Source organism: Vigna angularis, chromosome 9 (genome assembly GCF_016808095.1).
Source record: "Vigna angularis cultivar LongXiaoDou No.4 chromosome 9, ASM1680809v1, whole genome shotgun sequence".
Taxonomy (NCBI): domain Eukaryota; kingdom Viridiplantae; phylum Streptophyta; class Magnoliopsida; order Fabales; family Fabaceae; genus Vigna; species Vigna angularis.
Genome location: NC_068978.1, coordinates 23,686,414 through 23,701,319, shown reverse-complemented (window position 1 = coordinate 23,701,319; position 14,906 = coordinate 23,686,414). Strand labels below are relative to the sequence as shown.

The 14,906-nt window shown below is 34.0% G+C and overlaps 1 protein-coding gene across 1 annotated transcript; it reads left to right on the top strand.

Moving 5' to 3' along the window:
• Positions 1–3,821: 3,821 nt before the first annotated feature.
• Positions 3,822–14,592, top strand: LOC128193938 (uncharacterized). The gene is made up of 11 exons (XM_052868134.1): positions 3,822–3,871; positions 12,105–12,345; positions 12,439–12,592; positions 12,652–12,783; positions 12,852–13,165; positions 13,246–13,466; positions 13,549–13,710; positions 13,788–13,892; positions 13,961–14,036; positions 14,128–14,223; positions 14,307–14,592. The coding sequence occupies exons 1-11, from the start codon at positions 3,822–3,824 to the stop codon at positions 14,400–14,402; spliced, it is 1,647 nt and encodes a 548-aa protein (XP_052724094.1). The 3' UTR covers positions 14,403–14,592.
• Positions 14,593–14,906: the final 314 nt, after the last annotated feature.

Below are 14,906 nucleotides of genomic sequence, written 5' to 3'. Positions count from 1 at the left end.
ATGATTGCCTTATTTTCGAAAATCTTAACTTAGATAAGTTGCCCCTGGTTTTTTTTATTCATTTTCAATTTTTTATTTTTTTTATTTTTTTGCTAAAAAGATTGCTTGTGATCACTTTGAGATAGTGCCCCTTATAAACTGATTTTTTTTTATGGATAAGATGGATGATGAAAAATGATGAAGAAGAAAACTATTTTCGCAATTTCATGTTATAAATGCTTAAAAAAAATGAAAGTTTTATTAATTCATTTGACTAAAAAGTGTTTGTTTTGCCTTATTAATTTATTCATTAAAGCATGGCATTTTTGTTCTTGTTTTTTTATTTAAATAAAAACATGACACATTTATTGTTATGTATAAAGAAAATGAAGGAAAAATGATGAAAATGTTGCTAACGCATATGATGCATGAAGATGTTTATGCCAAATAATGATTAAAAGACAACATGTTTTATGTTTTTAAGGTAAGTCCAATGTTTTAAGGTCTAAGCATTGTATATGCAACCTCACAGGGATGACTTCCTAAACCTAAAATCAAGGCCGCCAGAGCTATGGTCCTTTTCACAGCATTTTCCACAACAGTTGATATGCAACTAGGTGTGAAATTACATGTGAAGAGAACAAACACTGGTTGGGATTCTCACGATAGCCAAACTGGAAGTAGTCCAGACGTGACACTACTACACAATCCCTCTAATTCTATGTTGCACTTTGACCCGGGTATAGGGTCGCACTCATGATATGCACAATAATCATAATAATAAAAACGAATATTAATAAATTGCCAAAATAAATAAAGACAATCATATATAATAAATAAAGGGAAAATAAATAAAATAAAATAAAATAAAAATAAAACAAAGTAAAACCACATCAATTTTACGCATTTAATTAAGAAGGCCTGATTTTCTAGCGTCCCTAGTGGAGTCGCCATCTGTCGCAACCGAGATCGCGACAGGACGACGAGCCAAAAAACAAACGGGTTTTGAGAAAAGTTTTGGGAGTCGCCACCATAATTTATTATGGAAAAACTATGGAAAACCAAAAAATAAGACATGGTCTGCGAAAAGTAGATTTTAAGTTCGGGAATCGGTTACGCGTAAGGAAAGTGTTAGCACCCTATCGTGTCTGCCCAAAGGCAGTACCTTTAATTAAATGTATAAAGTTGACGTGGTTTTTCAAAATGTTTAATTTTCCCTAAAAAAATAATATAAAGAAACTATTAAGAAACAAAAAATATTTTTTGTTTTATGAACCCGATAAGGATTGACCTTGCTCCTACGTATATCCATTTATGATGGACAATCAGGGATCGCGTAGTTCTTTATCTAGAAAAAGGTTTGTGAGTTTGTTTCAAAATTATTATGGATTTTTTTGGATTATTTTTTAAAAGTGAACCGGCAAGGATTTGGTTTAACACGATTGACATTTTTTATTTCTAAGATCTTGTATTTTTTTTTATTTCAAGAATGGTGGGAAAAAGGAAAGAAATCGGCCATAGGCCAACGAGTACTTATATTCCAAAATTTATGATTTTAAAAAAATATGTTATTTGTGTGTAGTAAAAAAAAAACCTTTAGAAAGACCTTATCTGAAAAGAGAAAAAAGAAAGGTGCAGAGATGACATACCTTTTTAGCTTTCAATACTCTCCTGGTTCTTCCTTGATAGTTTCTGTTGGCAGAATTCCTCTAGCGTGAGAACTTACTTTTCTCTATACTCTTTCATACTCTTTCTATCTCCATTATTTCAGAGTCTTTCTCCCTTCCCCCTTTTTTCATGACATGGTGCGTATTTATATACACACATTGTAATATTATGGAAATTTTACCCTTAATTGTGAATTAATTTTCAACGAACAAAATAGAAAAGAAAATTTCTTGGCTCCAAGAAAAAGAAATCAAATAATATTCAAGACATTAATTATAATTATTGTTAGAAAATTTTTCCATTTTTAAAATCAAATTTTCCTTTTATATGATATTTTAATTATTGTTTATAATTATTAGGATAATATTGATTCAAATTATTACCATATTAAACGAACATTTCAAAAATATTGTGTTCGATATTATAGTTATTATTTTATCCTTTTTACCCACCATTAATTATTATTCTCTTATTTTTTATTTATTTATTTACTTACCCGGACGAAATTGGGTTTTGACACAAAGTATATAAATATATAAAGTCTCCGAATGGATAGATGTTCAAGAAGTATATAAATATATCATTAATAATAAAAAGTCATTCATCTTTTAATAGAGTATCAGAAGCATAAATCATGTGGACTTACCTTATAGGTAAGCTCTCTTTGGAAGCCACCAACAACAAGAAGTTTATCCTTGACTGTCAATGTTCTAATCTGGGTCTGAGAAAATCCTTCCAACAAATTTCCTACATGTCTCTACAAGACCAAAGAATGTACAATTAAGTAAATCAAAGAAAAAAGATATGTGTACTGAAATAAAACAATGATGAAGCCATTTAGATTGTGTTCTAGTATAAAATTTGTCATAATTTGCAACTACTCAAACTTTGTGCAGTTTCAAACCTAAAAAACTACCAATACTAGAGATATCCTTCTCAAATCTATTATGCAGTTTCAAACCACACCCAAAAACCACAAAATGCAAGGCAAATAGTGAAATATCATGCAAATATGATTATGAGTAAAAACCAGATTAAGTGGATTATGTAGAGAAAGTGGAACAGGAAAAGGATGATGACAGAAGTGAAAAGAGATTACAACAATGATGAACTGAGAAAAAGAGTGGAAGAAATTATTCAGAAAGTAAACAAAGGGTGCAAGGAAGAATTGTTGAGAACATCAAGCTTGTTATAGGAGTCAAGCAACGAACAAAGTTAGGCCTTAACATTGAGTTATTAAACTTATTAAAATCTGCCAACAAATTTTTGACTCTTGTGTTGAACTTTGTTGTGGAAATTTCTATTCAAATATAGAACAAGAAACAGCATGCAACCGATCACTATTTCACATTTCTATTCAAATATAGGTTGATGAATATGATTACTTATGTGAACCAAACAAAAGCAAAATCTGGTTTGGTACAACATCATGTGCAAAAGTGAATACAACAAGCAATATGCTAATGCAAGGTAACATACTAAACTGAGAGCAATGCAAACTGAAATTAAATGGAACAAAATCTGCACCTAATGCTCACGTACCTAATTACTATATATATATATATATATATATATATATATATATATATATATATATATATATATATATATATATATATATATATATATATATGTATAATATCTGCACCTAATTGGAAAATAATATGCACCTAATGGCCTCTAATTGTTATATATATAATAACTAATCAACTCAAACCCTAAAACTTGTTTATGTTTTGCAGCTTATAAAGAAGAATGTTCCTTTTGGTAATAAAAAAGAAGAATGATGTTCTTAATCTGCCAGCTTTATCGCATATGTGTCAATGTAATGAAAGTGAAGATAACCTAGTAACTCAATATACATTTCCTATTCAAGCATAACCAAAGTTGAATGAAGTAGTAAATGTGTGTAGCATTTACACAAAAAGTTGAGGTGTGGAATTGTGGTAAGTTAGTAAGCTGATCAAACATATTATGAAAAACAAACATAAGAGAACCTTTTTCAGGTTTCCTCTTTTATTTCCACTATTGCACATTGTTTTAACCCTTTTGGTACCCTAAGCAAAGAGTCAATTTAGGAAAGCACACTCTTCTGTTAACCAATACAGGAAAAGGGAGTTTCCAGAGCAAGAAAGAGTGTGTGTTTTTAAGAGACGTACATAGAGAAAAGAGAGATGGGAAGAGGGAGGGATAAACTGAAGAGGATAGACAAGAAAATCAACAGGCAAGTCACATTTGCCAAGAGAAGAAATGGCTTGCTCAAGAAGGCCTATATGAGCTCTTAGTCCTTTGCTCTTAGCTCTATGAGTTCAGCAGCACCTCACGGTATATGTACATTCATAAATAAACTCTTTATGCTTATGGTTGTCTCATGTTTGATTGTTTGAATGAGAACACAATAACTAACCTAGATTCCTATTTACAACTAGAAACTAGAAACAAGATCAGGCAAATCAAATGAAAGAAGAAAAATGGAACAAAATCTCATGTTTCTCATTATACAATTACAAATTGATCAATTCAATAATCAGAACAACACAAAATCACACACCACACCATATTTCCAACACATGTATATCATCTGTGGGGTTTCAAGTGGGGAACGAAGGGATGTTACCTCGCGAGTGAAGTGTCCCCAATAGGAGTCCTCAAACTGGAAGTGAAGTTCAAGCCAATACAGGTTTGCGGAGGCACGATTGAACTGCAATGGCGATTCACGAGCTCACGTCGTAGTTGAAGCACAATGAAGGGAGGCGAACTCTAACACCCCGCGCCTACGGCCCTTGGACAAAATAACGGTGACGGTTCTCAGATTGGGGAAATCAGAGAAGGGAGGGGAAATGTGTTTCAGTGCGAAATGAAAATGTGAGAGGGAATACCTGATTTTCACCCTAGTGATAATGTGAGCGGCGAACTCCAGTAGCTAACGCAGGCGAACACCGGTAGCCAACGACCAAGACCCTTCGAGAAGATGACTCTAAGGACGTTCTTGGAATGGCCGGCCGAATGATGAAGACGACTTCCTTGATTGAACGACAAGGCTGGAGCACAATGACGGTGGAGGGAACACTGTGCACAAGCGGCAGAGGGAGTTAGGCGAAGGAGTTAGGGGAAGAAAGAGTTGGGAGATTTTGAATATTGGGGGGAATAAGAGCTTTCGCGAAATGAGGGGGAGGGGGATTTTCTTATACACCAACCACTTACCGAAGGTCATTCGATAATGTCTCATGTCAATTACCGAAGGCCTAAATCCTCCAATTATGTACTACTTTACAGACCGTCGGAAAATAAGGGCCGTCGGGAATAGCCAGCCGAAAATCTTGATCATGCAATGGTTTCTGTTTGCATGTATCAAGTAGCCTTTCCCTTCAATTCTTGACTTCAATTAGGTCTTGAGGTTGGTTTACCATCACCAATCAGTGAGTTGTAGGTTTTTGTAGATTTTCATTGTAGTGTAAGTCTCGGTTGGAGTATTTTATAGAGTGGTGCGGTATTGTTAGAGGTAAGGGAAGCTAGTTAATTACTTTTAATAGAAATATGTGGTGTGAGATAGATGGTTATTATAATTAAATTATTATATTGGATCACATGATTTTGTGTTAGTAGTATTTGGTGGAATTACATGCTTTGTACGTGGATGGATTGTTCTTCATGTGTGAAATCTATAGTAGGTATCTTGGTGATGTTGTAATTGATGTTGATGAGTTGAATTGTACAAATTGGACTGTTATAGGAAAAGAGTAATCTTTGGTATTAGTTGTGTGGTATAAAATGGAGGTTTAAGGTAGTGAAATAGTGAGAAAGGCTTATTGGACTGATTTGGTGTAGTTGAGGTGCTTTATGAACTGGTTTGGGTTTGTTTAACACTTGATGATGTTAGATATTGAAGTTAGGAGAGTGTAGTGGTAATGAGGTAGAGCTCTACCCGGTTTAGAACTCATTTTGGAGGAAGTGAACTAGTGAAAACTTGAGTTTGTGGTTCTGTGTGCGTATGGTCAATTTGGAGAGTCTTGGTAAGTCATTTGGGACTTGTTAGAGTCCCTAAGTTGCTTGGAATTTTGCCACAAAAGGTAGGATTCAATTTGGGTCTATAAGTTGAGTTTTTGTGAGTTTTTGAGTGAGATCTTGAGTCTAATTATTTAGATGGAGGTTAGAAGCGTTTAGACAACATTGGTTAAGTATAATTAGGTATATAACACAATCTAGGAAGGTTAAAAGTTGGAAAAATTATATCAAATTGGTCTAAGGCAGTGTGGGATGATAATTCTACAGTTTTCATGCTGCAGAATTATGCAAACTCGTTGAGCGAATGGAAAGAATTTTATTCTTCACAAAACTGTAGTTTTTGTTATACAATTATCTATATAATATTCATTTTAGTAGTTTTATATTACTAAATTGGGATGTTACATATAATATTTTAAATTTGTAATATAATTTTAATAATATTTTTATTTTAATAATTACTATAAAAAGTAATCTCATAATTTAATATATTTTATTATAGTAAAAAAATGAATGCCCATCCCATTCCATTAGTGTAGTTCATCCAAACAAAAAAACCTAATGATATCAAATGAATTTATTTGAAAATTGGCTGACTCAATCCTTTACTGAATAGCTTGACTATTGCAGTGGACCTTTGACCAGCGATGATGCATCGGCAGTCAGAAAAAGCATGCTTCGGGAATAACAAGAAGAATTAGCAACAGGGACTTGGACCGTCATTACATCTATTTCTCTTTTTTTTTTTTAAATAATAATCATAACTAATTGTTCACTTGTATTTTTTAAAATTTATTTCTTTTTTATGTTTATCCATTTATTTTCCTCCCTGAAGTGGAGATGAAGATAAGTGTCACCTATATATTGAAGGAAAGATGCACAACTTCTGTATTTCCATATTTCTTCTGTCCAGAAAAGTTCTCACTTTACTTTTATTCATTTAAAGTTTTCCTTTTGGATTTTCAATTTAAAAGCTTTTTATACTAAACAATTTGAAAGTCAAAAGTATTATTTATATTATACAATTCAGAAGTCATTTCTTTATAAACGTAATTTATGAATTGTATAATTTAAAAGGTATTTTGATTTTTGGATTATATAATCTATAAGTCATTTTTACATTAATTCTTTTTTAAGATTATATAATTTAGAAGTTACTTTAATAAAAAGTGGATTGTATAATATGAGAATGTTGCAGTACTTAAAAATAATTTTTTATAAAAAAAAGCTTTTAAATTGTAGAATTTGGAAATTATTCTAAATTATATAATATGAACATTATTATTAAATATTAATAGGATTTTCATGAGAATGTAATATTTTTATTTTGACCAATTTTAAATGAAAAAAATGAGAGATAAAAAAGATATAAGATAAAAAAAAAAACAGAAATAGAGTGCTGATAACAAAAGGAAAAACGATGAAGAAATAGTCTGAAATCATTTTTGCCTTTTATACCTCTGAAAAGGATAAAGGAAGAAAGCATGAGGTTTAAGAATAAATAATGACGTCATGTGAAAAGTAAAGCAAGCATTCTTCATGCATGAAAGTAATTGAAAATTTTATGACTCTTTCTTGTTTTTTCTTCTTGTCTTTTTGGTAGGTTTCAATTTCTCGTTTGACATGGTTTGACGCGCTTCCAAATGAACACTAACACATTTCAATTAATTTTCTTTTTTATTTTTAAAATTAACTTTATTTGCAATAAATAATGAAAATCAATTTAAACATCACGTTAATATTGACCTTAGTATTTAAAAGTTCTGTATGAACTCCTACCATTTTATTACGTCTAAAAATCAAATCCTCTCCAAATTAATTGAAATTTGAATGAATAATGATGAGAAATTTAACTTGTTATCAAGATCTATTAAAAATGTTAGCAAGTTGAATATATCATTATATTTCTATACTTCTAGACCTATTGATTAAGATAATCTATGTGAAAAACTCTCAAATCATTTAAAACTCAAAGTCAATACTAATTTATATACAATTCATTAACTTTAATGAAATTAAATTAAAACATTGATATAATTTATTGGGATAAAAAGTAAATTAAAGTCACTCTTGCTCTATTGATATAATTTATTGGGATAAAAAGTAGAGTTTAATGTCAATCTTGCTCTTTATTAATTGTTTCACTAAAAAAATCAAATTTTTAGGAATTAAAGTGAAAAGTAATTTATATTTATCATATTTTCCATGAATTAATATGTCTTTCGGAGGAAAATTAAAAGCGGATGAAAGATTAAAATCCAAAACTGAAAAACATTTTGAATGTAAAAATTGACCTAAAATTGTTATCCTACCCTAGAACATATATTAATACTAATATTATACTTATATGTATTTAAATCGTAAAATTAAATTTATCATTATAATTAAGATATATTTGATAATATATTTCAATATACGCAAGAGCAATATATATACGATAAAGGGAATTCTTGCCTAATTTATTACTGAAATGATCGTTTTTTAAACTTGATTACTTTTATTTATTTTGACCATTTTTTAAACTAAAATAACTATTTATAAAGAAGAGCTACAAAATGAAAAGAAAATTATATATAACAAAATTAAAAAATAATTTTATTAACTTGTTCATAATTATAGACACTAGTAAAAAATCGGGTTTTTACAGCGCACATTATGCTACGGTTCAACGAAAACCGCAGCATAATGGTGCGCGGTGGCAGTTTTGTAAATAAAACGAACATATATGCCGCGGTTCTACTGGGAACCGCGGCATATACCCCAGTCAACCATAGCCTTTGACGCCACGTATGAATAAAAAATTAAATAACAGAGTATATGCCGCGGTTCTCTGCACAACCGCGGCATATACCCTGCCAATTTATTGCAGGTGCTGACTGGGTCAGAGAATTTGAAAAGTTGCAGGGGGTATATGTCGCGGTTCTCTGGGGAACCGCGGCATATACCCCTGTAACGTCTCAACTTCTCTGCCAGTCAGAGAATTTCAGAAGTTACAGGGGGTATATGCCGCGGTTCCCCAGAGAACCGCGGCATATACCCCCTGTAACTTCTGAAATTCTCTGAAAGACAGTTGGGGAGACAGTTGTGTTGAACACGTTTCAGGGGTATATGCCGCGGTTCTCTGGGGAACCGCGGCATATTCTCCTATATGAAATTAATTTAATGTTCATTTGAAATATTTCGAGGTATATGTCGCGGTTGCCCGCTGAACCGCGGCATATAGTTTGAATATAATTTCAAAAATGTCATTTCTGATAATTTTTTAAATTAGTATATGCCGCGGTTGGGGGTTAAACCGCGGCATATAACCCTTTTATACCGCGGTTAAGTAGTGAACCGCGGTAGATTCCCCCGTTCAGAGTTAAAAAACAAAACTTGGAACAGTGCATCGTCTTCCTCGCGCGTTCTCTCTGTTTTCGCGTTTCTTCTTCCTCCGAACCACACTTCATCTCAGATTTTGCGTTTTTAACCGTTTAAACTCAAAATTGTTCGGTCATTATTCGTTTTTGACGATAAAAACGAGTTTTAGCCGTTCAAAATCGTGATTTCCTGGCGTTTTTCACCCTCTCCGCCGCCGTTCCTCTTCCAGGTATTTATGTCCATTTGCATTTTTAACGTGATTGCTTCATTAATTTTTGCATAATGCTATAGTTTTGGTAATGTATGAAGTTTCTATAGTTTTGGTATAATTTTTGCTTTAATTTTGATAGTGCATGAAATTGTTATAGTTTTGGTAATGTATGATATGGTTTTTGCTATAGTTTTGGTAATGTGTGTTGTAGTTCTTGTATTATTTATAAACCTTAAAATATTATTTATGTAATATTTAGGAATATGGATCGAAATTGGATTAATTTACCACGTATTAGTGCTGAGTACGAGAGAGGTGTAGAGGAATTTATACAATTTGCGCAACGTAATGAGGGGAGAACTGATGATGAAGTGAAGTTTAGATGTCCTTGTGTGAACTGTTTGAATGGGAGAAAGTTGAACGCAACTCAAATTAGAGAACATCTTATATGTGATGGTTTTCTAAGATGCTATACAACATGGATCTGGCACGGCGAAGAAATGGATTTTCCCACTAACTCTCAAAGTGTAAATGTTACTGATTCCACCATGGAAGAAGATCGATCGGATGAAGACAAATTGGAGGACATGATCCGCGATGTTGGAGCAGAAAATTTTGCCAAAGCTCATGTGTATGAGACGATGTCGACTGATGCAGAAACACCTTTGTATGTCGGTTCAACTAAGTTCACATGTTTGTCAGCGGTGTTAAGGCTCATGAATTTGAAGGCGAGCAATGGATGGACTGATAAGAGTTTTACAGAACTGTTGACGTTGTTGAATGAAATGTTGCCAGATGGAAATACACTGCCCACTCGTAATTATGATGCGAAGAAAATTCTTTGTCCAATGGGTATGGAGTATAAAAGGATACATGCTTGTCCCAATGACTGCATTTTGTATAGGAAAGAGTTTGAATTTTTGACAGAGTATCCAAAATGTGGCTTATCACGATACAAGTCAAAAAACAATAGTGAAGATAATGGTCAGATAGAAAAAAATGGATCTGCTTTGAAAGTAGTTTGGTACCTTCCAATAGTGCCCAGACTTAAGCGTTTGTTTGCGAATCCCAAAGATGCTAAAAATCTTAGATGGCATGCAGATGAGAGAAAAATTGACGGGCTGCTTCGTCATCCAGCTGATTCAAAGCAATGGAAAAATATTGATCGACAATTCCCCGAATTTGGTAAAGAGTGTAGAAATCTTAGGCTTGCTTTAGCCACTGATGGAATGAACCCATTTGGTAATCTGAGTACCAATCACAGTTGTTGGCCAGTTATATTGATAATTTACAACTTATCTCCTGCATTGTGCATGAAGAGGAAGTACATGATGTTGTCTATGATGATATCTGGTCCAAAGCAGCCTGGAAATGACATAGATGTTTATCTAAGCCCACTAGTTGAAGACTTGAAGGTTTTGTGGGTTGACGGGGTTGAAATGGCAATTGATGGAGCATAACAAAACATTTATGTCTTGGTTCAAATCTGAAATTGACAAAGAGCCACATTCTTCTGAAACTTTATTGTGGCTTGCAAATGGTTTGAAGTTTGATGTCGTGTGTTGTACAGGTTATGAAGTCAATAATTGCACATTCTATACGAAGACTTTGGATGATAAAAGCACAGTACAAAATAGTGGAGTCAGTTTAGAAGTTGAGTCACTTCAATTTTCCACATCAAAAGATCAATCTCCTGTACTTGGATCAATGAGATATTATGGTATAATAGAAGAGATATGGGAGGTTGATTACACCAAGTTTTCCATTCCATTGTTCAAGTGTAAGTGGTTTGACAATAAGAGTGGTGTGAAAATAGATGACTCGGGTATGACACTGGTTGATTTTCGCAAGGTGGGTTATCGAGACGAACCGTTTATCATGGTACATCAACCATCTCAAGTTTTTTATGTCAAAGATCCTTCGTCTGACCATTGGTATGTTGCTCTTCAAGGCAAAAAACAAATTGAAGTTAACGAAGACAATCTAATTAATATTGATATTGCTGACAACCATTCATTTCAAACTACAACAAAGTTGGATGACCAATCTGTAGTTGACGATGATGTACATGCAATTCGGTCAGATCATGATGAGGGAATATACATATGATGAATCCATATATTTATGTATGAATTTTCAATTTCTGTACTATTACATGTTTTGTTAATTTATATGATATTACATAAGTCTTGAAAGAAAATTTAATGTTGTTATTTATTTTGACAGATATATGGCTGATCATCCACATTCTTCAGGGGATGAGGCTCCCCCACCCAGATCCACTAGAGGACCCACTAGGATGAAACAACTATTAATCAGGAAAAATAGTGGTGAAAGAACTCCGGTGAATGTGAATGTCACCACGGGTGTGGCAACTGGCCCCCATGCAGATGACTTCCGATCATACCTTGGAGTAGTGGCACGTAATAAGATTAGCATTCTCATTCCATCTTTTGATCATGTGTCCGAGGGTGATCGGAACATTATTTGGCAAGATATATTGGTAAGTTAGTTAATAGCATTTGAATTATAATTTGTTTATATTGATAATTTTGTACTAATACAACTTTATTATGTTTTTTTCAGATGACATTTGACATTCCAAATGTCCCAACACTTAGAAATAAGTGTTTGTCAACTGTTGCAGAAAATTTCAGAAACTTTAAAAGCAAGTTGACATCAAGGTACATCTTTGGACACCTTAAACATAAAACTCCATGTAATGCATATAAGTCCATTGATGAGGAGACTTGGCGGGTTTTTAAAGAGAGTCGGATGTCAGAGGAATGGCAGGTTAGTGTAGTTCATATTATTCAATTCCTCATTAACAAATATATATCATATGAACTCATTAATTAATGTGTATGTGACAGACAATTAGAAGCAAAGCACAAGGAACAAGTGCTAAGAACAAAAACCCCCACCTATTATCTCGTGGTGGGTATAGGAAGCTTGAGGAGAAAATCCTCAAGCAAAAGGCAGATGCTATACCACCATCTCAGAGTGGTAGCCCTCCTCAGCCTCCTTCTCCACCGTCTAGACATGAGAAATGGAAGTTGGCCCGTATGCGACCATCGGGCACCTACTCTTCCGACACTGCACGAGAGATTTCTGAAAAAATTGTAAGTTATCACTGTTCCTAAAATAATGAATATTGTCATTATACATACTACATTAAACTATTTAAAGAATAATGGTGTTTTGTAATGTTACAGGACGCCTTGGTTGAGCAGAGCTCCCAAGGCCAATTCACTCCAGAGGGTCGCCAGGATATTCTTGCTGCTGCAATTGGACGACCTGAGCACCCTGGACGTGTACGTGCTGCAGGTCCTGGAGTGGGCATTACGGATTATTTTGGGAGCTCTTCTCGTCAGCCTTCATATTCGTACAGCGATACACAAAGGATGACAGAAGAGATCACAAAAAAGGTCCGACAAGACCTTATGCAATCAGGGCCGAGGTGAGGGCTGAATTCCAGATGCTCTACCAGGAGCAGTTTCAGAGCATGCGCCCGATGCAGTCTCCTATAGAGGAACATGTGGTCCCTCCCCCTCCCACAGGTAAACTTAATAAACATTTATGTGCAATTATTTCTATCTCTTGTATAATCTAACATTTACTCTGACAGGGAGAAGCGGCAAAGGAAGTTGTTCCGCATCAGCCATCCCAGAGGATGACATGGACGATGGTAGTCCATGTCTGCTATACATTTTAGAAGAAGATGAGATGGTGCTGGTAGCTCGTGGAACAGAGTTTAGGTCAGCGACTGTATGTCATGGTATGCAACTATTAGAGGATGAGGTGAAGGTCTCAGTGGATGAAATGATCATGCCAGATGCCTCGGTTCCACTGTCCACGGAAGAGATTTTCACTGTGGAACAAGCATATAAGTCGTTTATCACTTGGCCTAAATTTTTGGTTAAACCAGTTTCTGACCCCTCGGTATGAAATTCTTCTTTACACTTCTCAATTTTAAAGGTTTTTGATGTCAAAACTTATCTTATCTTTTCATGTAACAACAGACGCAGGAACAACAGAAGATTCCTCTATCTGAGGATGACCCTCTTTCTTCATTGCATCTACTTGCTGACATCCTTGATGATAAGCCTTTGGAGGTTCAGTATGATGCTAATGTATTTGGGCATGGCTCTGAGGTCCCAATATACCTTAATAGCCAAGATGTCCGTGAGCTTGCGTCGGGAACACAAGAGTTGAATATTTCAATTATTCAACTATGGACGATGTAAGTCTATGACCAATTATTTATATATAAAATTGATTTATATATCAAGTATCCTTATATCAAAGTTAATTTTTGATTTCAGGTATATGTCTGGGGTCACTAATAAGTTGGGGCGTTCTGATGATTATGGATTCATTGATCCCCAAGACATTCATGAATCAAATGATTTTGATCATATCAACATGAGAATGATAAGCAGTTTTCGAAGGGGCAAGAAAATATACTTTTTGCCTTATATATCCGGGTAAGTGAACTTTGTTAACATAATAATGTTCCATATGTGATTTTAATATTTAATAGTTACGTTATTATGAATTTCAGGCGCCATTGGCAACTTCTTGTTATGTCTGTGCAAGACAACTATGCTTTGTGGTTCTGCTCATTGCACAGGCCTCCTCCCACACAACTCAGACAAGCAATTGATTGGTAAGAACCTCAATGTTTGGACTTTCTTTGTTATATAACTGAATGCTAAAACATTTTTTTATATACAGTTCTATTCCAGCAAGTATGATGATGGACGGGAGATCAATTGTTAAGAGTAGAAAGATTGCTTGGATTTCTCTCAAGGTTTGACATATGCTAAAGTCATACTTTGTTATAATTGTTTTATAACAAATGTTATTCACTAACTATTATCAACTGTGATGATATATTGTAGTGTAACAGACAAAATGGGTCATATGAGTGTGGATACTATGTAATGTATTGGATGACCCATATTGTTCGTTCTCACATCACAACAAGCTGGGAAACGGTAATATTTAACTTTAACAAATTTTGATTTTTTAACAAATGTTGAATCCATATACACTAATTAAAATGAATTGTCTTTTGCAGAGATTCAAGACTACTACACCAGTTCCTGAGAAGTCACTACTATTCATTAGGAACGCTGCTGCGAAGTATATAGTTAGATTATACAATAGCTCTTAGATTTAGATTTAAACAATGCATTTGATTAGATAGAATTTTCTTAGACTCTCTACTTTATTTGATGTTGAAATACATTTGAACATGTGTTTGTTATGTTGAAATTGAATTTCTGTAAATGTTTTTATATGCAGGTCTGTTTTTGTGGTAGTGGATATCACAAAAACAGACCTGCAATTTTAAAAAATTGCAGGGGAATATGCCGCGGTTCTAACCACAACCGCGGCATATAGTGCTTCTTTTTTTTTTTAAAAACGAGACATATGGCCGCGGTTTTGACACTAACCGCGGCATACTCGTCGGCCTATATGCCGCGGTTGAACCGCGGCATATAGTGCATTTTTTAATTTTTTTTTTAATTTTTTTTTTTAAAAAAAATGAATTTAGGCAGCGGTTCCCTAGACAACCGCGGCATATTCCGCAGCCTATATACCGCGGTTAGAACCGCGACATATAGTGTCTGACTTACTACCGCGGCTGAATATGCCGCGGTTCGAGAACCGCGAC

Bases quoted from the DNA above. Each gene is read 5' to 3' on its own strand.
- LOC128193938 (XM_052868134.1), top strand. From the start codon at position 3,822: ATGGGAAGAGGGAGGGATAAACTGAAGAGGATAGACAAGAAAATCAAC. The intron at 12,593-12,651 runs GTCAGCCTTCAT...ATCACAAAAAAG, and splicing joins TTATTTTGGGAGCTCTTCTC to GTCCGACAAGACCTTATGCA. The intron at 13,166-13,245 runs GTATGAAATTCT...ATGTAACAACAG, and splicing joins AACCAGTTTCTGACCCCTCG to ACGCAGGAACAACAGAAGAT.